At 40.5% G+C, this 25,785-nt stretch overlaps 2 protein-coding genes across 4 annotated transcripts in view; one reads left to right on the top strand and one right to left on the bottom strand.

Annotated features, from left to right (window-relative positions):
- The window catches only part of SHTN1 (shootin 1), a 54,500-nt gene extending 50,485 nt beyond the window's left edge, over window positions 1-4,015 (top strand). For all 3 annotated transcript variants that reach the window (XM_030276518.4, XM_030276517.4, XM_072931297.1), the window contains one exon: window positions 2,478-4,015. In XM_030276518.4, the coding sequence (XP_030132378.4) occupies window positions 2,478-2,688 (211 nt within the window). In that variant the 3' untranslated portion in view covers window positions 2,689-4,015. The remainder of the gene's footprint in view (window positions 1-2,477) is intronic.
- A 280-nt stretch (window positions 4,016-4,295) lies between these two features.
- Window positions 4,296-23,582, bottom strand: ENO4 (enolase 4). The gene is made up of 14 exons (XM_032749209.3): window positions 23,363-23,582; window positions 22,125-22,253; window positions 20,716-20,906; window positions 19,714-19,865; window positions 17,940-18,109; window positions 17,596-17,727; window positions 16,130-16,195; window positions 15,059-15,106; window positions 13,080-13,247; window positions 11,732-11,857; window positions 9,241-9,436; window positions 8,247-8,314; window positions 7,596-7,713; window positions 4,296-5,200 (listed from the first exon to the last, which is right to left on the bottom strand). Exons 1-14 carry the CDS (start codon window positions 23,495-23,497, stop codon window positions 5,112-5,114), a joined length of 1,788 nt encoding a protein of 595 aa, XP_032605100.3. The 5' UTR covers window positions 23,498-23,582; the 3' UTR covers window positions 4,296-5,111.
- Between the last annotated feature and the right edge of the window lie 2,203 nt (window positions 23,583-25,785).

Here is a 25,785-nt window from a genome sequence, read left to right as displayed (position 1 = left end):
GCTTTTCCCAGCTTTATTTGTACAAGTAGATGCTGTTTTTTGAAAAGGAGCACCAAAATTATGTTCATTCTTCACACTGAAACATTCTGCTCTTGGCAAACTGTTGAAAGTAAGCTGTGAATAACTGATAAATAGGGTTAATAATTTTTAACAATGCCTCAGCTGTAACAGCAGCATTGTCAGGCTGGTGCTGCACCAGTGTGAAGGATTTGAAGAAGGCAATACTGGTACAACAAAGTTGGATAGTAATTCTTATTTTTATGCTGCAAACACTGATTTAATCACTGGTTTTCTCTGTTACACTACTTTATATCGACATCTTTCATTTTTCTGTCCTTTGAAGGTGGTAAATATGATTGCCATTTTATCCATTTTTGTTATAAATGAAACAGACTTCAGAGCGTTTGGCTGTGCATCAGTTGTTGGAATGCTGCCATACACTAATGCAGACTCCCCACTGTGAGCCCAGTGAAGAATTATACTTTGATTCACCAGATTGTATTAAATAGTCCAGCTGTTGGGATTTGAAAGATAGTTACCTCCAAAGTGAAATAAAAATGAACTTGGCATTTATGGCTTTGACCATTTTTATAGTGTTGGGCAATCAGCTTTTCAAAAGTAGCACTTTTTAAAATAACCCTCTTCTGGTTACACTGCTTTAAAAAGTTTAATTTGCTGTAATGTTCAAAATACTCCACCTTGTATTTTTCTGGAATGATTGACAACTTTTGCATAAAATAAGCATTATTTTCCTTTTGAAATCACTAGCTTCTGATGATAATCAAATGAGTCTGAAACCGTATCTATTAGTGCCAATTTCTGCATTAATTAACTTATACCAAAATTCTAATGTTAGAGACAATTCTTGTAATTAAAGCTTGAACGTGGAATTTCATTTGTTTTATCCAGTGCTGCAGCAGCGAGCTGAGTAAATTCTTTCTGAAATGGAAAGTGCAGCAACTGTTGTTTCTGTGATTATTTTTTGGTTTTAACCTGTTCATTTACTCTCTTCCCATATGGTGGGAGCTGGTGCAGTCCCCACCCAGTGTTCTAATTGTTGAGTGAGGTGACCTCTTTTTTCTTTGTCATTTTCTTTAGGACAAAGACTGTCACAATAAAGGCCAGTTGGATATCCTGTAGCTGAATTTCTTTCTCTGGCCTCCAGTTATTCTACCTTTTCCTCTCAAGGGTGTTACCTTACCAGAATGGAAGACTGTTCCTTAAAAATAAACATGACAGTTTAGAGCTAAAAAAAATGAAAAGCAGGGAATAAAAAAGGCTCTGGACAAGCCTACAGTGCATGTAGGAGCTTGAGGGAACTCAGCACCTGCCCAGTTTGGGCTCTGTGGGTGTGGGCTGTGCATCCATAGTGGCCTGTAAGGCTGAGCCTAAGGATGGGCCAGTGCAGTGCAGCTGCCATCGCTGAGCCTGCAGGGCTCCGAGCCCACGGCCCCTGGGCTGGGGGCTCTGGGGGGCTCAGGCTCTGGGGCTCAGGCCCTGGGGCTCAGGCTCTGGGGGGCTCAAGTCTCTTGGGGGTTCAGGCTCTGGAAGGCTCAGTCTCTTGGGGGCTCAGGCTCTGGAAGGCTCAATCTTTTGAGGGCTCAGTCTTTTGGGGGCTCAGTCTCTTGGGGGCTCAGTCTCTTGGGGGCTCAGTTTCTTGGGGGCTCAGGCTCTTGGGGGCTCAGGCTCTTGGGGGCTCAGGCTCTGGAATGCAGGGTGCAGACAGCACAAGCCTGTGCTCTCAGGCTCTCTCTCTGTGCCCACCCAGCAGGGTTAAGGTGGCATTGGGAACACCCCAATCTGCCTCTTGTTCACATTGAGCAGTCCCAGTGTTTGCCGTGTTCTCTGCTGGTGCATTCCAGCTAATCTAAGGATTTGCCTGCATGTTTTCAACACCAGTACAAAGCTGCAGAATACACACAAGTGCTTTTAGTGTTTATAGGCTGATGCCAGCTTTGACAAATAACCCAGGTGTCTCTGACCTTTCCTTCCTCCCTGCACTGCAAACAATGGTGGTGTAACCCCATTTCTGCAGCACAGGGCGTGGGTCAAACGCCCTTGAGAGTTCAGCAGGGCCAGTAGGTGAATTTCCAGAAATCATCAGCGCTTGCTCCCAGTGAGACCAGCAGCAGCCCAGGGAGCACCTGGTTACGCTGTGCCTCAGTGATGCAGTGCAGCCCCCAGGCAGGTGGCTCTGGGACTGAGAAGTGGAGAAGCCATTTTTCAGTGCCTTGTGAGTTCATTTTTCGTCTTCCATGCCTGCCTTAACAAATGATCCAGGAGGGGGAATGTGACTGTTCGATTTTGTGCACTGCTATCTGTATATAACAGCTGTTAAATCCATACATCTATTTATTAGCTTAGCAGACCTGTCTTAGTCATATGTGCTACTAATAGAAATGCTTTTCTGTGTTTCTATGCTCTTCTGCATATGTGAACTGTCATTTGTATTTATATATTTATTCTTTTTCTTCCAGATCAACTAGTCACACAGAATTGACAAGAAAAGCTTCTAGCAGTGAAAAAGAGACAGAATCTGTGGTAGTTTTAGATCCTGTGTCCACCAGTGGGGATCAAATGTCTGAAAATGCCCTGAACCAGAACAAAGCGAAAGAAGAAAAAAACAAGCCACTGCATAAAGAAACTAACGTTGGGAAAATAAAAGAAACAGATAGTTCTAGCTGTTAATTGTTACTCTGCAAGGCTGTAACTTTTGGGAATCATTATCTGGACATGTGAATTGCTTAGGTGTGTTACTAGGGGCCGCGGTCTGTACTCCAGACAGAAATATTACAGATTGAAATGGTCTTTTGTATGCAGCTTCTGTTACATGCACTGAAGTGTTAAATAACTGTGTGTCACTCAAAATCCCTTTCCCATTTTAATTTTGCAGGTATGGGTATTAATTTCTTAGATAGTGTCAGTTACCTTTAAAACTGGATTTGAAGAGGCTTTTTTAATTCTTCTTTTATTGAGAAGATGCCTTGTTGAAGGTCTGTTCCAAAGCTTGCCAGAAGACCCTTGCATCCATCCCTCTTGAGCTGGATAGATTTGGGTTAGACCCTGTAAGTGATTACACCCTCATCAGCTTCAGTACGGGGGTGTTACTAATCATTAATAAAAATGTGTTTAGACACATTGCTCTAAAAAGGTTTTGATACCTGCTTAAAGCAAGATCTTGTTGGTCCCCTGCCTGCTGTCCCCACACAGGGAGGAAATGAAAAGCACAAGCACAACCCTTCTGTCTCAGATTGTCAGGGGACAGAGACTGAAATGCAGAGGCAGTGCAGCATCTCATTCTGGTACCAAGATTTTTGGCAGTGATAGCCGGAGTCAGGGGTTTGTGGGCTGGGACTGGTGCTCTCATTTGGGTTAAAAGCTTTGCAGAGGAGGACTTGCTCCTGGGTTTTGTTTTAATGTTACACAGCAGCTTTTGGAACTGCTGCAGTTGGAGTCTGTTTTACTGCTGCACAAAAATAACTTGCCTTAGGCTCCAGTGGGTATGGGCTGTGTTTGGGATTCATTCTAGGACTGCAAGTTATTGGGAATCATCAACATTCTGAGAACTCCCAGCTGAAAGCTCACAGTGCTAACAAATGAGCCCTTGCTTTGAACCTGGCACACACTGGTGGCATTAATTTCTTTATTAGGTGACACTTCAGGTGTCTGTATTTGATAACACAAATCCCAGTTTCCCTCAGCCCTTATTCCCTACGACAACGGTGAGATAGGAACATCATTGATTTGCTCCACTGCCAATTCACATTCCATTGCAGTCTCTTTAAATTCAGCACAGTATCTCATTCTTTTATAATGAACAAATGGAATCAGGGATTTACCTAAAGATTGGTGTAACTGAAATTGGGTGGGCACGTACTTGAATGCACTTGGATTCTTTTTTATTTAATTATTTGAAACAGTGATAGTATTGAAGGATGAATGTTCTGAGTTTGTTGGTTTGGCTCTGCATGCAACTGTCTGGTGCTTTTCCTAAAAATAAAATGATAGTAATGAGTGTGGTGGTTTCACATCTATTTTGGTGGTTTTTGCATGTTTGCTACGAAAATCTTGGACTTGATCTAATGACTGAATTGCATACAGTTCATAAACTTGCGGAAATTTGTCTCTCATTGATATTTTCATTTCTTGAGGGCAGTTGGTTCTGGCTGTTAATTTTTTATTTAGTTATCTGTTACACTGAACTTAAAATGCAAAATTTCATATATGTATTTTTTCCTGAAATTATTGCTGCTGTATTATATGTTCAGATTTTCAAATTATGCAAAACCCAGAAGTTTTTCAAGAAGCATTTCTTTTACTTAAACTGTTTTGTTACCTAGAACATAAATTATTTCTTCAACTTTCCATTGTTGCTTATTAAAAAGACTCCTGACAAGTTTCCCAGACCTTGTGGAATTGACTTGTTACTCTCTGATGCCAGTCACAGCTCCATGCCCAACATTTGGGGTTGGCACTTTTTTTGAGGGCTACAAGTGGAGCAAAATCTCCTTTGCAGGTTAGATCTCAGAGCAGTACTGAGGGGGTGGGGGGGATGGAGCAGCATAACACTCAAGCCCTTTTTTTTGTTTTTTTTTTTTTGTTTTTTTTTAAATGTGGTGTTCTGTTTGTGTTTGTTTTTTTTTACTGTTTGTCAACAGCTTGCTCTTTGTATGGAGGGAGATTCTGATTTTCTCAAAACAAACATTTAGTTTTGGACTTAACACAGTAGTGTTTGTTTTGTCAATTTGTAAATGCAGCACAGAATTTTGTGGTATTTTCAGACTATAGTCACTGCTCAGTTAATTTGGTTTCAGCTGAAGGCAATGGGCCCTGGGAAAAGAGAAGCCAGTATTTGAAATCTCTTAGAGATATTTGGCTGAACTGCTTGAAAAAAAAATGTAATTTATGAATAGTTAATATGTGACATAAATATTAACTATTAAATAGTTAATATGTAACAAATGTTAATATGTAACATTTTCTTAGTAAAATGTTTTTTCTTAGAAATTTATCCCGAAGTAATGATGACAGCCTAGGTTAATGTGCTGTTTCCTGGGAGCTGGGCAGGCAGGCTGTGAATCTGCAGGGCTGGCTGAGAGCTGTGGAGGCAGCTAAACCTGCTCTGGGGCAGGAAGCACATCAGGAAGTTGTTCTGGCTGTAAGTCTTCAGCAAAATCGACAAATTCAAGTTTTGCTTCACCTGAAATAGAAGAAGGAAAAAACAGCTCATGTTTGCTGTAATGGGGTTTGTTGTGCTCTGGTGCACAGAGATATTTTGAAAATGCCACATGATGGTTACAAGACCAGACACACCTTTAAAAGTCTGGTCTTTGCTTAGAAATGAAGGAACATTGTGGTTATATGGTGCACTGCAGCCTGAGCTGGGATATTTACTGCATCCCTTTCTCCACTGATCATCTCACCTTGCTGCCTTCTGTTTTCCCCCTGCTCTGGTGCTCTTGCCGGGTTCCCATCAGCTGACTGCTGCTAAAGCCACTGTCCCAGCCTTGATCCCGTAACCAGCAGTTCCCTGTTCCTGCCACCAAGAGCTCTCTGGCTTTTCCCGGCTGTGACCCCTTCCCCAGCCCTGCCCTTGGCACAGCTCCTGTGCCAGGGAGGGGCGGCTGTGTGTGCCCAGCCCGGGCGGGTCCCGGGGCTGCTCGGAGCCCCAGCAGCGGGGCCCGGCAGTGGCAGAGCCCGGTGCCCCTGTGCCCGGCCCCGGTGCCCCAGAGCCCGGAGCTGGCCCCGCACGGCCCCGGTGTCCCTGAGCCCGGCCCCGGTGCCCCAGAGCCCGGCCCCGGTGCCCCAGAGCCCGGCCCCGGTGCCCCTGAGCCCGGCCCCGGTGCCCCTCAGCCCGGCCCCGGTGCCCCTCAGCCCGGCCCCGGTGCCCCAGAGCCCGGCCCCGGTGCTCCTGAGCCCGGCCCCGGTGTCCCTGAGCCCGGCCCCGGTGTCCCTAAACCCGGCCCCGGTGCCCCTGAGCCCGGCCCCGGTGCCCCTAAACCCGGCCCCGGTGCCCCTGAGCCCGGCCCCGGTGCCCCTCAGCCCGGCCCCGGTGCCCCTCAGCCCGGTCCCGGTGTCCTTGAGCCCGGCCCCGGTGCCCCAGAGCCCGGCCCCGGTGCTCCTGAGCCCGGCCCCGGTGTCCCTGAGCCCGGCCCCGGTGCCCAGAGCCCGGCCCCGGTGTCCCTCAGCCCGGCCCCGGTGCCCCTCAGCCCGGCCCCGGTGCCCCTCCGCCCGGTCCCGGTGCCCCTGAGCCCGGCACGGTGCCCCAGAGCCCGGAGCTGCCCCGCACGGCCTCGGGGCACTCCTGATGCCATTGCGGTGCCCTGGCTCGGGCTCTCCCGGCTGTTCCAGCTCCAGCCCACAAATGAGGAGCTTGGTATGCAGCTCAGAGCTGCTCTCACTGCTGCCCTGCTGTTGATTTAGCTACTGGATCTTATTTCTGCCAAGTGATTAACGGTGTCGGGGATTGTTGCCGTTTCATTTCATCAGATATAGGTCTAAATATTTGTCAGACTCGAGAGCCTTTGCTTAGACTATATTATTTGAGGAGGCAATATATTAATACTGCTGAGGCAGTTAAAATTCATAGTTCTGTAATTATCTTATTTTTGAAAAGTGCATTCTGCAAAACTATTAGCACAAAAAAAATTTTCTATGTTTGTGTTTTACAATGGTTATGAGCAAGGGGAAGATTTCAAAAAGCTCAACATATTTTCAATTTTAAAAAAATTTCAACTAAAACCTTTGTTCTATAGTGTGCATGTCAAGTGCTGCTACCCTATGTGTAGAACACTGGAAATTATAACAAACAAGAGGGTAAAATTACTTAATTCTTCTTCGTGTTTTCTTTTCTTAGGCATAATGCAATTCCTGCAAACCCTTTCCTTCCTTTCTTCCTCTCCTTGTCTCTCTGCCTCCCCTTTAGACTGCATGTCTTTATTCTGGCTTGATTGATACCTGAGCAAGTGAGAAGTGGCTCTAATGAACTGTTAAGCATTTAACAGAGCCTTGGTACTGTGTAAAAAGAAGATGCAGATCCTGAACGGGCAGGCAGATGCATACAAGTGGCTAAGGCTGAATGTGCATCGTCAACTTGGGGTTTTCTTGAATTTTATATAAGCCTTACCCACGCAATTGTGGCTTTCCAAACACATTTTGCTGGAAATGTAACATACAAAAGAGGGTGGTGAAATGAAGTTTTGTTAGCAATATATGTTTCTAGGCCTCGAGGGAGGTGGGGTATTTGGCCTAAAATTCCATTTTGGCAGCTTTTCGACACATTATATGCACGGTTTTTTGTTTTGTTCCTTTTGCACCGTGGGCTTCAAGACTCCAACCAATTAATTCTGGAAAAAAAAAGCTTAATGTAGGCTACTCCTCAAGAAGGGGTCTATTTTAACATTCAGTAAACAGATAATCCATTAGGACAACAATATACATTGTGGCAAGTGCTATCCTAGGCTTTTTTTGTCAGCCCTTATTTATAGCCTTTTGATTCCGCTTCCCTCCTGGGGTGCAGTTTCAATCATTCTCCCTCCAATCTTTGTGCCCGTATTCATGGCAGGCTGAAAACAAAGTAAGAAAGAAGCTCGTACGCAGCGCTCCATTCGCGGCCAGTTCCTCCTCTATAGCCAGCAGCCGGTTGTATTTGGCCACCCTTTCTCCGCGGGAGAGACCTCCCAACTTGAGGAACCTGGCACCCAGGCCCACAGCCTGCAACGAGAGAGTGGTGAAACTCCTCACTCGGCCAAGTGAAGTCATTCCCAAAAATTAAACACGGTGTCCTAAGTCTGATTTAACACCCTCGTTCACTCCGCAGAGAAAAACGGGGAAATAAAACCTCTCCGTGAAAGACTTGCCGGATGCAAACAGTAATTTTCGCTGGCATATGAAGTGAAATTTTATTTGCAGAGTATTAAATATAATAGTGTTAAGGATATTTGTTTAAAATGTTGTTACTACGCAGGAATGTTGTAAGTAACTCACAGGTTTTTTATAAACTAATGCAAGCAAATGGATCATACACACTTTTGAATATACTCCCTGCTTTGGCAAATTTCCTCTGTGCTCTCTTTAAACTCAAAAGAATAACCACTCTCTGTGGGAAAAAAAACCAACCCGCTAGAAAAAGCCCATTTTGTAAAATGTTTCTTTCTCAAGCACAAAAAGGCTTTCTCCTTAAAAAATAGTACATGTTAAAAGCAGTATTTTTGCAATTCTGCAATTGAACAGCTTTCAATACTTACCAGATCCACGAGGCTCTCATCTGAAGATTCTCTATCTGGACTTCCTAATATGGTAACACGTCTTTGACCTATACATAATGGGAGGGAACACCTTCATTAGAGTATATTTTATATATTTGACACAGAAATTGTTTGGATGTCTCATTCTTTTTTTACCCCTGGGCTATCCAAGCTTAAATACAAACAGGAGTAAACCCCACCTGATAAAAATGTAAACTGTTTTAGTTTGCTACATTAGCATTCTGTTTTATTTTCAGATGGATAAGGGAATATCTAACATCCTGTCCTGGTCTCTGCCTCTCACTGATCTGTCTGATCAGGTTGTGCTATTTATATTAAATGTGATCCTCACTATAGTAATTATTTTTCTTCTATTCAAAAGAGAATTTACCATCCTGACTGAACGGAATCTATTTGCTATTTACTCGCTTTGATACACTGAGTGTGGGTGTTTTTAAGGAACAAGAAAAAAACTAAGCTATATTAAATTTGTCCATCTATTCCTCAGGTATAAAAATTAATAAAAGAAAATCTGATACAAAGAGAAATCTTACATATGAAGCTACACAGGTTTTTCATACTTACAACAAAGGCTCAATAATATATAGTCAATAATCTATCTAAATGCAATTTTAAAGTTTGCACATCTGAATTTTTAAATTATTAATGCTAAAATTATTCAAAATTGAGATGAATTGCTCGCATCTCTCCTATTTTCTTTAATTCTGATATCTAACTGCATGACATTTAGTTGCAGTGTCAAAGGGCACCCACGTACAAACCATTCACAGTGTAGACACTGACAGCACTTGAAGCCTTGACTGCTGTTTAAGGCCCTTGACAGGGATTTGTGAATCAAAACATGAATTTCTGTTTCTTCTGGCAAGTGCTTTCTAAATTAGAATTTATTTAATTAGGATAATGAAATGAAAACACGTAATATTTACAGGTGTGGCTTGCAGAGTTTGGTTTCAGCCTTTCCCCCTCGACTCACCGTCCAGAACTCCAGTGAGTTCTATGAGGTCTGACACCTTGGTTTGGTTCGTGTATTTTAGGACAACACCACTGCACATTGCTATGTTTATGTTTTGGTCGGTTGTGAGTTTGGAAATTTGCGTGGCAGCATCTTCAGCAATCAGGTAACATTTGGAACCAAGGGCACAACAGATGCTACTCCACTGGTCTCTGTCCTGCACAAACAAATTGAGCAAACAACTGGAGTTTAAAAAACTAACTGAATGAAAACTCTAACTGAGGAGGTAAAAATTAAATAATAATCTGAGTAATATCCTAAATATGCCCTTCATATAAACATATTTAATTTTATACTGCATTTTAAATCTGTCTGCCTAAGAAAAACATGCCACTTGGATTTTCCTTGAGTTTTTAGATTTTGCTAGAAAACCAAAGTTTTAATCTGAAATTAATCAACACTATCTGCAAAAAATATAGTTAAAATATTTAAATTAAATTAAGTGTAGGGGTCTGCTATTTTGATTTCCCTCTTGAAATTTACTTCATTTTGATGGAACATAAAATAATTTTTTCTTGTTTTATTCAAATGACTCATTTTTGTGTTAATATTTCAAGTGTCATAGTTGTTTGAACATAAAATAATGAACAGGAGACATAGACTCAATGGCAAGACCTATAGGGAACAGAAGAATACAATGCTCTCTTTTCTAGCAAAGCTCCATTTTTCAGGGTCTTTGTGTCTTTCTTTATTTAATATATTGTCCACATGGTACATGGTCCAGGCTAAATAAAGGACAAGGATATGTAAAGAATTTTAAAGAAGAAATATACAAATTAATTTGCTTGCTTTGTATCCACAGAATGCAAAGTTCTCACATTAAAAACATGTCTACTTCATCATTCTGCCAGTGGTTATTCTTGGTCTGTGGATCAGTTTTTTGTACTTATGTACTTGCAATCAACATTAGGTGCCATTCCTGTATGGATTTCAAGCCTGTGCATAAGAGAAAATGAAGTTTTTGACACCAGAACAAATGTTAAAATTTAAGCACCAAAGTGGTCTGGTGTCTGGCAACAAATTATTGAATTGGTACCAGAACTAATCCTCAAGGATCTGATTATCAGGGCAAAGATGTGGCATGGGTAAACCTTGGAGATTTGGGAGGAGGAGGAGGAGGAGAAGGAGGAGAAGGAGGAAGAGGAGGAAGAGGAGGATGATGAGAGGCATTTCCCTTAACTCTGTACTCTGTTCCCAACTGCACTTCACTGTGTGCTGTAACTCTCCTGCTGATTCTCATCTTGCACATACTTTCCTTCATAAGAATTCACAAGGAAGTTTGCAGCCCTGGCAGGATTGGGGAATGACCTGGTGTTTTGGAACATGGTAATTCAGAGAGTCAGACTGAAACACAGGGAGGCAAGGCTAACCAGTGTGAGGTAATACTAAACACAGTTATGCAAAAAACAAACTTTTAAAGTTCCAGTTAAGGACAAAATCAGATGGATTTTGCAGTTCATTGGTTTTTTAGAATTATTCATTCAGGCACTGGGCAGACTCACAGACCCAACATCACTTTGCTTCTCCCTTCAATCACAGTCTTTGTGTTTTGTTCATGAAAATGAACTCCGTGTATTTATTTTTAAGAAGATAAAGTGAGATTTGACACCAAAAGCAAATTTTGTATTACGTTGTGCAACTGCAGAATCTCAGTCTACAACTGTAGGTTCTCCAGCAATTAAGTTTTTATTCTTTTTTTAACACATGGAAATTTAACCTCATGTATAAATGTGAATATTTAAGGTTATACAATCTCTTTTATTCATCTATAGCTTGATAACATGCTTAATATTATTGTGCTTTATTGTTGTAGTTGATTGGCCACACTAATTAACTCCTCTAACTTTGATAACAGAGGTAAATGCAGGGTGTCTTACTCCCACTTGAAAAATTCTGCCGAGCAATTCTGCCAGTGACAGGACTTTGGTTATAAATATCCATCACAAAGAACAGCAGCAATAACATATTCTGGTGATTTTTTGGCTGAATAGACAACAATGTTCAAATGTTTGCTTCTCCAGCCTAATATTAATATTGTATTACACATCAATTTATTGTAATACACTTGAATTTTACCTTATAATTTCACCTTATAATTTAATAGTGTACATAAAGACAAAAATGTAATCAAAATAACAGCGGTTTAACAAGTAGAATCAGATAAAAAAATGCAAATTCTTGTAGTTATTTAAGGTATGTGTACTGACCATATTCTGTTAATGCCAGGATTTTCCATCAGAAATTATGTAAAAAATACCAAAAAATTTAGATATTGCCAATAAAATAGATTCAAAGAAATTGTTAGATGCATTTTCTAGTGATATTTTTGTGCTTAAAAACTTGAAAATTAGAAGTTTTTAATTTTACATGTTTTGTAAAAATGAGAAAAGGTCAATGATATGCCACTGAAGAGTACCACCAGTTTTTAGAGGACTGCACTGAGTTATCTTACCTCTTTTCTTAAGGGATCTATTAATGCAATAATAAAAGGAAAATTATCAATCATTTCCACATACATGGCAACCATTTCATCAGGAGTTTTGAATGTTCCAGTGAGTATTTCGTATTTTCCTTTACCCTAGAAAGCAAAATAAAAAGCATGAACTACAGGGAAGGTAGGAGCCTGAAAAGCAGAGTGTATGCATCTCTGTAAAGGCAGTGGGCTGTGTGTGCTTCAATCAGGAGGCATTCACTCATCTGCCTCACTCTGTGTCTGAGTTGTCGGCACATTGTTACAGAAAACTCTGCCTAAAATGACACCGTGGGTTCCAGTGGGCTCCTGCCAAAGTCTCTGAACAATGCCACTGCCAAAGGAAGAAAGATCTATTTCAGCATTTTCTAGGCAACACTGCCAGTTTGACACCATTGCAGCATGAAATTAGCAATATTCGACATTTTTTTCGAGTCTCGTGTGAAAAAAATATCATTTTTCTCTTCCAAAAAAAAAAAAAAAGGTGTTTTTTTCCCCTCATTTTCATAAAGAAAATATTGCTAGGGCAAAGGGTGCACCTTCAGTGCCCAAAAGCAAGATACTGCCTTTCCTTGCTTCTTTTCCCTTTCAAAAAAAAAAAAACAAAACAAAAAAAACCCAACTAATTTAAAACCAGTGTCATCATTCTGGGAAGCACAAACTGGGGGGAATTTTAAGAGCACATCGTGAGACTGTGCCAGGATATCCACTGCTTTAGTGGCTTTAACAGAAAGTTAAAGAATTATTGGTAATTCAATGGTTAAGATTTTGCACATTCTGGTACAGGATACAGATATCACAGCCAGGAGAGCAACTGCTTTCACAAAAGATATTGATAATGGAAGCTTTGGCACTACAGAACACCCAAACACACAAAAGCTCATGAGGTACTAAATGGAATTGGAAGTTTCTTTTTCTGCTTAGAGAAAAGCCTGTTTGATCTTGGAATAAGGGGCAAGAACTGTAAGACTTCATCAGGAGATAGACAGATTTTGTCAAATAAAAACATTAAAAAACTGAAATTAAAAAATTTAACGTTGACGCACAATGAGATGGGCACTAATGTGTATATAAAGCTATCACAGTAAAAATACAAGCAGATGTTAGGATAGCTTGAAGAAAACAAGAGATGTAGCTTAATATAATGGAAAACCAAGCAGATTCAGCCAGAATTTATAAATGCAGAGATAATTCTTTCTGTTTGCTTGATTGCTACCTTAAAAAAAAGGAGTTAGGAGCTTGTAGGTGAGTTTGCAACATATTAATGATGTTAACAAACAGCTACATTTATTTTGAAACCCAAGAAAATCAAAATTGAAAAATAACTTACATAATCCATTAATTCATGAGCAGCAAAATTTATTGCTAAGTACATGTCTATTCCCAGCTCCAGACCTATATTGTTGCAAGCTGTTTGCAATTGGAGTAGCAGTTGTTCTAGATTATCATATCCTATTGTCAGGCAGCCTAAATGTGATATTCTTTTTAAGGGTGGTGGCTGAAAGCAAAACAAAATAATCACTTTATTTACACACCTATAATTTATACATATTTATGAGGTTTCTTTCATTGTCATTTCAGTCTGCATTTAGTCATCAAATTATAGACTTGTTCTCAGAAATCTCCTTAGCAGCTGTAAGGACAATTCCCTAGGAAAGAGGAATTAGGAAAGTGCTAATGAGTAGAGAGCAATAGTCCTTGGAAGTATGTCTAGTCATGCAGATCTCAGTCTTGTATGGCTAGCACTGGTTTAAAAAATTGTATTAAAGGCACTCTTAACAAGCCCTGGGTTGCCATAAATGCTGTGGTACTATGGACCAACCCTTTTCCAAAAAAACATATCCTCTACTTCTAAATAGCTTTTACTCATTAATCCTCAACTACAACATTGATATTGACTCTTGGGAGGGTCCAAGAAACCTCAAGAATCTCCAAGACTTCCAGAAGGAACAAATTTCATAGAGGGGAAATATCTCCAGCCCAGCTGCACACAGTCGTCTGCTTCAGGGACAGTAATGCTGGCCATCAGCTGTGTTTGCAAGTATTGAGCAAATATTTCATGTATTTCCTTCTGTTGTCTGTATTTCTGTAGGTTTTCCAAACAATGGTTTTTAATTGTGAAGTCTGGGAATTTTGGATTATAAAGATGCACCAATAGACAGCAAAAGATGCTGCAGTCTTCCTGCACTTCAGATAGAGGTTAAATCTGAAGTTTCATGTGGTTTTCAAGATGTCCATATGCTGTGCCTTGATACATTATATTAAAAGCATTGTCTATCTATATAAAATAATTTTTTTCTGTCTAGTTTTCACTTCCTTAACCTAAATAAGTTATTTTTCACTGCCTACTTTGTAATTTCTCCTTTTTTTCCCCTCACAAAAAAGTTCAAAGTAACATGGTGCCTGCATCAGTTTTAAATTCAGTTTCATTTCTGTCTCCTGTAGTTTTCTCCAAATGAAATAAATGGATTTTTTTTTCAGAGAATCTAATGCATTGTTTCCTTGTGTATATCTTACAGAAATATTGTACCTTATGATTGCAGTACATATTGTGGTACTGACATGGAAACTACCCACCAGGAAAACATGGGCTAGCATCTTAATGATGATGAGTTTTTTGTTGTTCTAGCAACAATAAAATAGGAAAGCTTTTGTTGATCCTTTCTTTTTTATACTTCACAACAGTAATGATAATATTTAAATCACCTCAGAATGAAGAGGAAAACCTGCATGGCATTTCATCTCACTATTTGGAAAACTCATCAACAAACTACCAATTTTGAAGGGATAAGAAAGATCATTTGAGCCATACAAAATAATGTCCTGTGCTATATTGTGAGTGCTGCCCTTTAGCTACTGGTTTGTATCTGCCATTATCTATAACCTCAAACTGGGCCTGGGCACTGAATGCAGCAGGATACAGAGGGGAGTTTGCTCCCAGGGTTAGGAAACAGCACAATCCACAAATCTAACAGGTAACAGTTTTATGGTCTACATGATCAAAAGTTCTCTGCTGGTGCTACAGGCCTGCAAAATGTTCATTTGGATAAATTACCAGGATTTCTATATGAGAAAAATTATCAGATCCCAGAAATTTCCCCCTATTTCCTCTACTGCCCCCAAAGGGAAGGTATAGTCAGAAGAAATTAAATTATTATGTAGAATATGAGCATTTGGAATATTTAAGTCTTGCTTTGACCTTTCCAAAATGGCGATGTAGATTAATGCTTCCTTTCTTAAAAACATTTTAAGTTTCCTGCTGCTCTTAATACCTTGTTGAAAGCTTAGCGTTAAAATCTCTTTTCTTACCGGAGCCTTTTGTGGTTTTCCTTTCCTAGTGTCTCCTTGTGAACCAAGCTGTTGGAGTGAAAGAAGATAGAAATCAATCAATTCCATGGAAAAATACAAAGATGACAAAGAAAAGAAAAGAAAAGAAAAGAAAAGAAAAGAAAAGAAAAGAAAAGAAAAGAAAAGAAAAGGAAAGGAAAGGAAAGGAAAGGAAAGGAAAGAAAGGAAAGGAAAGGAAAGGAAAGGAAAGGAAAGGAAAGGAAAGGAAAGGAAAGGAAAGGAAAGGAAAGGAAAGGAAAGGAAAGGAAAGGAAAGGAAAGGAAAGGAAAGGAAAGGAAAGGAAAGGAAAGGAAAGGAAAGGAAAGGAAAGGAAAGGAAAGGAAAGGAAAGGAAAGGAAAGGAAAGGAAAGGAAAGGAAAGGAAAGGAAAGAAAGAAAAGAAAAGAAAAGAAAAGAAAAGAAAAGAAAAGAAAAGAAAAGAAAAGAAAAGAAAAGAAAAGAAAAGACTGAATTTTGGTCAAAAGAGACCAAATATTTCAGTTAGAAAATAGTTTTATTTTGTGGTGATTACTAATTTAAAATGTTTGTTTCTATGTGGACATCTGTCCAACCATCATTTGTTTTTCAAGACATTCTCCAGCCCATCAAAAATACAGTGGATCTCAAAAATGAGAATCTCGACTCTGTACTTGGAGAAACACCACAACATTGCTTTCCAAAAAGCACATGCACACACCAAGACTGATTTACTGCTACAGCAGTAGTACCTGGAATAAAATATGTTCTATGTGAGAGGTCAGAATATGTATTGTAATTTCCATATCAGTACCACTGATACCATTCACTCCCAGTATATTTCTTCAGGTAAACAGAAAGCCTTATGCTTAGAACAATGATTTGTTTTACATTTTCTAGGTTAGTATCACCAAATGGCCAATGTTTTATTAATCTGTCAGAGAAATACATTCCCTGTTCTGTGTCATGAACTTGTAACAGGCTAAGTGTTCCATGTGGATGTTTGAAAGGATTAAGAGTAGTAAAAAGATCAAATGAAGTACGTCTCACTGTAAAAACACTGTGTTTTTTACTGTACCCTTTTGGCTGGAGACTCAAAGAGACTTGTGATTTCTTTCTGAATATCCAGAACTCTTTCTATGCCCTGAAATTAAACAACAGTCAACTTCAAAAGAAAGTTATATTAATACATTTTAGCAGTTTGAATCAGAAGAGAGACAACCCTTATTCGAAATGCAAATTTAAATATAAAGTCTTCAAAAAAGCCCAAACCATTACAGATTCCTTAACACAATCTCTCCATCCACAAAATGCAGTCATGTCCAACTATAAAGGGTTAGTAGCACTGGAATGAGCAGGAATATTTGATTATGGGATGTCAAGGAAAGCAGTCCCCACCTCAAAAGTATCCCTTCAGATACCTAACAAGTAAAAAATATCTGGGTCTGCATTTATATCTAAGAAGTGGGAAGGTGATAATCTCTGTTCCTAATTGTGGCTCTGCTTAAGACTTCCTAAACTCTGACAAGACTGAGTGCATTTACCTTCAGAATACTTCCAATGAGCAGGTAAAATAAATAACTGTCTTGATTTTAAACATTGGGCAACTCTCCAATTAAATGAATTCATTGCTTTTAATGCAAGGCTCTTTTTCCTCTTCAGCTGAGCTAGTAAATGTTGAGTGTAAAACTTTGTAAAGGACATTTCAGATTTTCTCAAATTGTGCCAGTAAAGGAATACTGAAGGGGGCAGAAGTCTGTCACAGCTGGCAACAGCACAGGACAAACAGCTTCGAGCTCTGCACTGCAGCACACACCTTGCTCCTCTCCCATGGGCACTGGGAGGCATCCTGGCTTTGAATGGGGCAGAATTAGTGACCTTGTTAACAGCTCCGGGGGACAATCCAGAAAAGTTAAAGGAAAAGCAAAAAGAAAGAGAATCGAGCTCAGCTATTTGTTCAGGTCAGCAGCACACAAAGTAGAAATCACAGCCCTAATGGAGGCATCTTGTGCAGATACATTCTTTAATGCAACACATGGCTAAAGAAAAAGAGAGAGGGCTGATCCCATCTGTCTCACCCATCCTTCTTGCTCTTTGTAGTCCCTTCTAGTGTCACAATTTCATTTTAAAGCAACCTATTCCCAAATATTTCCTGATTTCCTGTGAATTTGTTAAGGGCTTTGTTGTTTTCTATGCTATATCAAACAACTGCTAATATGTATAATCTACTCATGCAAGATCAATTATTGTGTAACACACTTCCTTGACATCTTCGTCAATGCACTGATTTTTTCCTCTAAACAAACATTGATTTTTAACTTAGGTCTTCATGGTTCTTCTTTTAAATCATATTTTTATTTAATATAATGTTATTAGTGTTATAATTCTGCACTAACATCTGTTAAAACTTTGGCCTTGTAAGCTAACAAAAAAAGAAAAATACAGTTTGTAAGGACTATATTGAAAAGACTTATATACTTATGTACATATGTAGTTAGTATGGTGTTTATAGAATGCATCTATTTAAAAAAAAAGAAACAGTACCTGCTGGAGTGATAACTTAACTGGTGGTATAAGCATAACTTCTTTGACTAATTTCAGTTTTGTAGGTAATTTTTTCTCACAGTTCAACACAGTTACCATTGGGAGTGGTAGAGTCATTTCTTTAGGTGACTCCTGTAATTGGGAGTGCCAGGTGAAAATAAAAATGTAAAAATCAAAATAATTTCTTATATATTTTAGTTATTGTACAGGGCTCAAAAGCTGTTAACACAGGCAATGATGTTACGGGTAAATTCCATGAGGCAAATTTAATAAAATTGTCACAAGTGGCTGCAATAATTATGGTAATGGGATGAAATAAACCAAATGGCAAAAGCCACACGTACCTGATTGTGTTTCAGCAGTGCAGTATGTAAGTACAATGGGACACGGCTAATGGTGGCCCCAGCCTTTGCTATGGCAAGTGATGTTCCCCCAATGGCCAAGCTGCCAGGCAGCACTGGTTCAGCAGGTTCTGCAGGTGGGATGGGATTCACTTCCGCTGACACCTTCTTTCCTACAATACAGACAGTAGTCAAACATTTTCTTGGTTCTAAACATATGCTTGTGGATCAGAGTTATGTGAGTAAATATGGTATTGTCATTTCAGTGTGTACTCAATGCACTAAAATTAATTAATTTTTTAAAACTTAATTTTGTCAGCTGTTTTATATGGAATGACTTTACAAGTAAGAAGAGCACCTGTCCTCACTCTAGTTTCAAACGCATTTCAAGTCTGTTTCTTTTTGAGATCTTTCAGTCACTGAAATATGTATTTTTATTTATCTGTGTTTGAATCCAATAACATTATATCATTTTTCAGGCTCTTTTCAAAAGCATGTTTTCTTTCTTGCACTCTTCAAATGCTCAGATTTTGTATAAAAAATGAAAGATAACATTATAACCTGATTGGGAGTACAAATGTTTTCTTCTAATAATGACTGTGAGAAAAAATCAGGTGTATTACAATTGGAATTCCCAAAGGGAAAACAGTCTTTTAATTATTACACATTACATTTTCATAAGGATTTCTTTCCCTTTCAGATACAATAACTTTGTACAAAATGCTTTAAACCAAGCAGTTCCCACTACCATATTTATTGCCTATAGTGCTTACATGAACACTTACAGGGAGCACCTGCAGAAGCTGCAATAATTGATCTGATTCCCAAGAACTAATACACTGGGGACTGTTTTATATTTGCTCCAAATTGTCAGGCACTGAGTATAACAATAATGTTACAGTCAATGCCACAATTAGTAAAAACACATAATAGATGTATCAGCAGAAGCTTGACTCAAATATCAAAGACACCACGATGATATCTGCAAGGACCTGACGACTGCAGAAGTTAAATTTCAGGTGAAAGGTGAACTTACTGTGCACACATCCAACATATGAAGTGGGAGGTTTTTTACTGACAGTATATAATAGCTGCAGCTAAACTTATAAGAAATAATAATTTGCCAACATTTTCTGCCCTTCCAACAAATGACAACAACCCTTTTTTGTCTGAGTTTAATGTATAGATGTAGATAACATATGATGTTTTTTTCTTTGGGTTGTTTGGTTTTGGCTGTGTATTCTTACCTGTTTTTCTAGTCTCACACTATTTTTTCCTTCTTCCTCTAGTAAAATGTTTGCTTACTTCCTTTTAATCTATACTACCCCTCACTCCCATCTCACCCTCTTCTTTTTTCTTTTCTTTGTATTTCCTCCTTTTCTCAGTGTTAGAAGGAACTTTCCTCTTTCAATTGTTTTCAGCTTCTATCTTAATTCTATTTCATTTTTACTACTCAGTTCTATGATTTCCTTTTCTTTCCTTATCATTTTCATTTTCATTCTTCATTTGCATCCTCCTCCATTCTTATTCCTCACTCTGAAGAATAATAACCTCCTGTCTAAACCAACTGTAAAACAAAGGCAGAAACTGTTCAACCAATGCTTGTGAATGATGAGGAAACTGTATTTTTCCCCTCCCTCATTTTACTGCAGAAACTACTGTGATCAAAAAGGTCAGGAGAGAGTAACCAAACCCTCTGAAGATGAGACAGGATGTCTTTTAGGACCTTTATCAATATCTATATTGCAAAAGATATTAAAATTAAATGAAGTAAAACCTGTTTTTCCTCCCTTTTTTTGCTTAGGTGGTGAGGCTGAAGGGCACGAAGGAGAGGCATGAGTGGCTTTTGCTGCTTCTTCTGCCTTTTTTTTTTCTTCTTCTTCCTTTTCAATTTTCTTTTTTTCTTCTATCTTGTTTGCAAAATATTCCCTGAGGGAGGATGCATAAAAATTACTGGGTCAAAATTTTGTTAGACATGTGACAAACAGGTAGATGTGATGCAGGCTAAAGAACATGCTAGGAGGTAGATTAAGTGCTTGTGTTTGAGCTTCTGCCATAGATTCCCTGTGTGAAGCTGGAGAAGTCCATACCTTTATCACATCATTCTTTTTTGGTAGCCATCTGCAGCACTGAGTAAATAAAAAGGACCACAACGATCTCAAACCTTGGTACAAGCTTTGTAAATCACTCTGGTTTGAAGGTCAGCTCTGAGCAGACAGTCTAAGCATGAAGGATTTATTTCCTTTGCATGGGTACTAACAGATGCTGTCATAGTTTCATGACATCCTCCAGTCTGGCCTGGGTTAAGACAGTAGGTGAGTTGTACAGTGGCTATTGTGTGGCTGCAAACTCAGAGGTGGCTGAGTTTCAATTACATGCATGAAGTGAAATCTTCACGCATGGGTCACAGAAAGCCAATTCAGGCAAACTGAGTGAGATACATAAAGTAGTGTAAACAATGCATTAAAATCTTATTTAGACCCACTTTCCAACTGGGTCCTTGTTCCCATCACCAAGATTTCCCCAATCCATGTGGAAGGCAATTAGGTCTGTGTGTTGCAGTCTGTGTTCAGTGTTGCAGCCCAAAACAGCATGCTATTTATATCATAATTATGAAAAGCAGCCAATAATGTAGTGAAATGAGTCTGAGACAGACATTATATCCTAAAAATAGTTTTTTTAAAATTAGAAAACAGTTAATATTAGATATGTCTTTCATTACAATATAAATTAATGGTGAATATTTCAAATAATAATTTTCATAATATGCAAGATCTACCCAAGCATCTTATCAGCTTGACACTGGTCAGTAGGGTCCAAGTCCCTTAACATTGTGTTGAGTGCTTCATTGACCCATTGCACAGCAGTATGAACAGAGTAATTTCTTTCTTTCGCATCAGCTTCAATTGTTTCAGGTAAAGCATTTTCAGGTATTTGAGAATGAGTAGCCATTACAGTGGAACAAATCCTCTGAAAAAGAAAAAAACAAACCCAAACTAAAAAAAACCAAAACAAATACCCACCAAAACAAAACAATGTAAAAGGTTTAAAATACTATTTAATTTCTAACTTGGAAATGTCATTTGAAAGACTAAGAGGTATGCCCTTACCAACTCTACAAGTACATATCTCCAAATCTATTTGCTCCACTTGTCTTTTTTCATCCAGCACCTTCTTTTTAGGCTCTTATACTTTGGTAATTGCAGATATAATTCAATCTTTTTGACCTAAAATTATAACTACATAGGCAAACCCCCTCTGACAGGTCTGCTTTATACACATATTATGCTATCAGAACAGAATGGAGTTATTTTAAGGACCATACAATCATTAGGACACCTTTTATTGCAGCTGTTGGTAGCCTGTTGTACCATGGTTCATCAGCATTCATGCTTAATGCTGTCCCTCATGATCAATTACTTTTGTCTTACTTAGATAATTCAGACCTATCTTTCTGTACTGATTAACAACAAATGATATTAAGAAAATTCACTTAAGGAAGACATAATTTACGAATTTCCCACAGTTGCTTGCACTAACAGTATTAACTTTATTTCCTGTGAATATCTATGAGGTTACATGTAATTCAAGAATTAAGTGAACCAGAGTTCAGCTGAGGGAAAGTAGAAATAATTACTCCACAATAGCTAGAGCTGCAAAGATGTAGTTTGAATATTTCAGGTTGGGGAAGAGATGAGCCATCAATTCTGCACTGCAGGTACTAAATGAGTATGCTTGACTTTACTGTCACCCTATTAGCTCAGTGTAAAAGAAGTGCCTCTATCCATACTGTTTTTCAGGTGTATTTTTCTGAAAGTGTCACACAAAGAGAAATATAAAAATCTGAAAATTAAAGAAAAAAGTGAAATGAAAGTGAACACACAAGGTTAGTATGGAGTATAAGGAAAACCTACATGATCATTTAAGATAGAAAAATTTAATATACAGAGATATCTATCAGATCCTACTCACAAAATATTGTCTAATTCCTAGAAAATAAAGCTTTCATAGCTGCTGCCACTGTCTAACTTTTCACAACACTTTTTTTTTCCAAGTTACAACACTCAACTGGAATTATGTCTTGTCATAAAGATGGAAAATAAAACATTCCTTAGGATGTGAGAAGAATAGTACCTCTCCTGGATCTTGTCCTAATAAAATAAATAAAACAAAAGAAGAAGCTCATACCTTCTCATAGTTTTTAACTGTACAGTATATTTCCACCTCTAATGTTGGCTGACCAACTCCATCAAGAACTTTTTTTCCAACTAATTTGCATATTACTGGAGCTTTTGAAAATTTAGAAAAGTAGTTAGCCTTAAATGAAAGAGAAAGAACTCAATTAGAAGTTAATTTCCAGGCAATGAGGCTTTTATTCCATGAAATACCTTACAATCAAATCCACTACTAAATAAATCCATTATGGATCTCTTCCAACCCAGGATATTCTATTATTCTATGATTTCAATGTTCCAGCAAGCTTTGAGCCCTGTGAGAAAGTGGAAACCATGACTTCTGGTAGGCAGAGTCCTCATTCTTCTTCCACCATGGTCTTTATTGGGCCTGATGAACTATCATAATATAATATCATATTTGAGTCTGTGTTTGTAGTTAATAAACAATGATTTAATGATCTAACGTTGATTTAGAAAAAGGATTATGTTTTTACCTGAGGTTTCTACATACTTCCTTACTAGTTTCATTGTTTAATCTGGTAATTGGAGAGTCACCAAACCACAGGTTACCGAATGGGGAAAGTACGAAACACTGGGGCTACGAAGAAGAGGAACACGCCAACTACCAACCAAAGCAAGGAAAGGTGTTACCAGTTCCAGTCCCTTCCACTGATGATACAAAACACTGGGAGATGGGAAACATTGTAGGATGGAATGAAATATTTCCATTCCACAGCCGCTCTCCCATCAAAGACCATACTAGAAATATTTTTTCTTTTTTTTTTTTTTTTTCTGCTCACTATTTCTAGTATTGGCAATGCCAGTTGAAGTTTCATTATGACTACTATCAACAACACTTTGCCAAGTGGGAACAGATAAAATTGGACTGATTCTTGACCCTTCTAGTGGGGCCCATTTGCCTTCCATGAGCAGCCACAGAGCGAACAGCACCCAGTCTCTTGTCTCCGCTGGCCCGGGAGTCATCGCTGCTGAGCAGCACTTTCGTTAGGGACAAACAGCAGTCCGTCTGTGCAATACTTTGTTTTTGTGAAGCCCGGCCAGCACAACACCCAGCTGCCACGGTCACAATCACAGAACCACGGCAATGCTTGCCCGGGCCAGGGGACAAACCCTGAATTGCCACCACACAGACACTGAGCTCCGGGGCTGAGGGCAGAGCCCCGCAGCGGGCACGGGCACGGCGCCCTCACAGCTCCGGCCCCGCCCGGCGGCTTCCCCACCCCGCGCTACCAGCTCCCCGTAGAGATCCGCGGGGGGCAGCGGGAACAGGGCGTTCAGCACGTCCTCCATCCGCTCCGGCACCCGCTGCCCTCGGTAATACTCAGCCGCCTCCTGCCGCAGCCGCCGCCGCTCGCCCGCCTCCATCGCGGCGCTGCGGCCGCTGCCGGGCAACGGAGCCGGGGAGCGCCCGCCCCTCGCCCCGTGCCCGCCAGCCGCAGGGCGGGCGAGCGGCGCCTCAGGGCGGGCCAGGGGCGCCTCAGGGCGGGCCAGGGGCGCCTCAGGGCGGGTCAGCGGCGCCTCAGGGCGCTCTGCCGCGGCCTCGCGTTCCCGAGGCTCTGCTCCCTCCGGAGCAGCCCGGGTTGGGGCAGAGCTGGTTCGGTTTGTCCCACTTTGGTTCCTGGGAACAGCCCCTGGTGGGGCAGAGCTGGTTCGGTTTGTCCCACTTTGGTTCCTGGGAACAGCCCCTGGTGGGGCAGAGCTGGTTCGGTTTGTCCCACTTTGGTTCCTGGGAGCAGCCCGGGTTGGGGCAGAGCTGGTTCGGTCTGGCCCACTTTGGTTCCTGGGAGCAGCCCGGGTTGGGGCAGAGCTGGTTCGGTTTGTCTCTCTGTGGCTCCTCAGTGCCCCGTGGTGCTCACTCTTCGCCCCCAGCCCTGTCACCGCTTTTCGAGTCAGGACTCCCCGACCAAGCGCTCCTCGGTTTTAAAAGCCTTCGAGCGACAAAACTCTGTGAGATTACGGTCCTGAAAGAGGGACAGGCTGTGGTTTGGTAAATGTCTGGCGAAGACGACGCTGCAAAGCGCCCGCAGTAACTCATACGTTTGAAAGGCCTCCATTTTCAATGAAAGGAAACATTTCGCGACCTAAATGATCATTTTTAAGCCCGCAATTTTCTACAAAAACTTTCACTTTCTTACACTGTTCACTGGTAATTTTGTTGAAGTAACTGAAAATGGAGATACTTAAAAGCTGTTAGCTGCACACTTCCCTAGCTCTAAAATCAATATGTGTGGACCTTTGCTCATTGTGTGCTCACTTCTCCAGGTGGGGTGATAATGAAGAAAAATCCCTAAGGAATCATTTTCTTTTCCTTTCACATCCTTTAGAAATACTATGGTACCTCTCCAGAGATTTAAACCCTCTTTTTTTAAAAAGCTGCTTCCTCTGAAAAAGTTTCTAAAGTGACACTACCTGTTCCTTGAGGATGCGAATGCCTCATTAGATTTTCTTACTTCAGGAGGAGTTGATGTGGTGTGTGGCTGCTCCTCTGGGCACACAGCTGCCTCAGGAAGGGCTTGTGCAGCCAGAGGCATTGGTGGCAGGAGTCAAACAGTGCCAGGTATTTGTCACACGCACAGGCTTGCCCCAGAAAGCTCCAGTTTAATTAAATGGTCCTGGAAGAACAGGCTTCTGGAGGTAAATGGTGCTGGTGTGGTGGTCTCTGAGCATGATCATATGCGGTGAAATACTACCCAGTGTGAGACCTGTGCCTTCTGATATGTTTAGGTGCCTCTCTCTATCAGTTTCCCACCTTCTGCTCTTTCACAGGCTCTAAACAAAATGTATCATGAAGGAACACGTTGGAGATAAAAGGGAGACTAAGGAAAATGTCAGACTTCTCTGGAAGGGAGTGGGAGAACTGATTGCCCAGGATTATGAGGAAAGCTGATACACTCGATACCTCTTGTGCTTCTGTTCACTCCAAGTGCTGCAGCTACACCACCCAAGTTGCAAAAGGAAGGTAAAGGACTGAGAGACCAAAGGGGTAAAGTGTTGGTACCCGAGGGAAGAGTAACTGATGTCATCTGCCTGTACTGTGCTAAGCCCTTGACATTGCCAGCATGACATCCTTTTCTCTAAACTGGAGAGATGGATTTGATGGATGGACCACTTGGTAGATAAGAAATTGGCTGGATGGTCACATGGAAAGGTTTGTGGTCAATGGCTCAATGACCAATTGTATACTGTCCAGTGACAAGGGAAGGGAAGGGAAGGGAAGGGAAGGGAAGGGAAGGGAAGGGAAGGGAAGGGAAGGGAAGGGAAGGGAAGGGAAGGGAAGGGAAGGGAAGGGAAGGGAAGGGAAGGGAAGGGAAGGGAAGGGAAGGGAAGGGAAGGGAAGGGAAGGGAAGGGAAGGGAAGGGAAGGGAAGGGAAGGGAAGGGAAGGGAAGGGAAGGGAAGGGAAGGGAAGGGAAGGGAAGGGAAGGGAAGGGAAGGGAAGGGAAGGGAAGGGAAGGGAAGGGAAGGGAAGGGAAGGGAAGAGAAGAGAAGAGAAGAGAAGAGAAGAGAAGAGAAGAGAAGAGAAGAGAAGAGAAGAGAAGAGAAGAGAAGAGAAGAGAAGAGAAGAGAGGAGAAGAGAAGAGAAGAGAAGAGAAGAGAGGAGAAGGAGAAGAGAAGGAGAAGAGAAGGAGAAGAGAAGAGAAGAGAAGAAGACTCC

The sequence above is a fragment of the Taeniopygia guttata genome, chromosome 6 (genome assembly GCF_048771995.1).
Source record: "Taeniopygia guttata chromosome 6, bTaeGut7.mat, whole genome shotgun sequence".
Taxonomy (NCBI): domain Eukaryota; kingdom Metazoa; phylum Chordata; class Aves; order Passeriformes; family Estrildidae; genus Taeniopygia; species Taeniopygia guttata.
This window is presented reverse-complemented; position numbering and strand designations above follow the sequence as displayed.

Coding starts and splice junctions, on each gene's coding strand:
- ENO4 (XM_032749209.3), bottom strand. CDS start 23,497: ATGGAGGCGGGCGAGCGGCGGCGGCTGCGGCAGGAGGCGGCTGAGTAT. Junction 18,110..19,713: donor AAAAAAGGGAGGAAAAACAG/GTTTTACTTCAT, acceptor TCTGTATTGTAG/GAAAGAAGGTGTCAGCGGAA. Junction 13,248..15,058: donor GAAAACCACAAAAGGCTCCG/GTAAGAAAAGAG, acceptor TTTTGCTTTCAG/CCACCACCCTTAAAAAGAAT.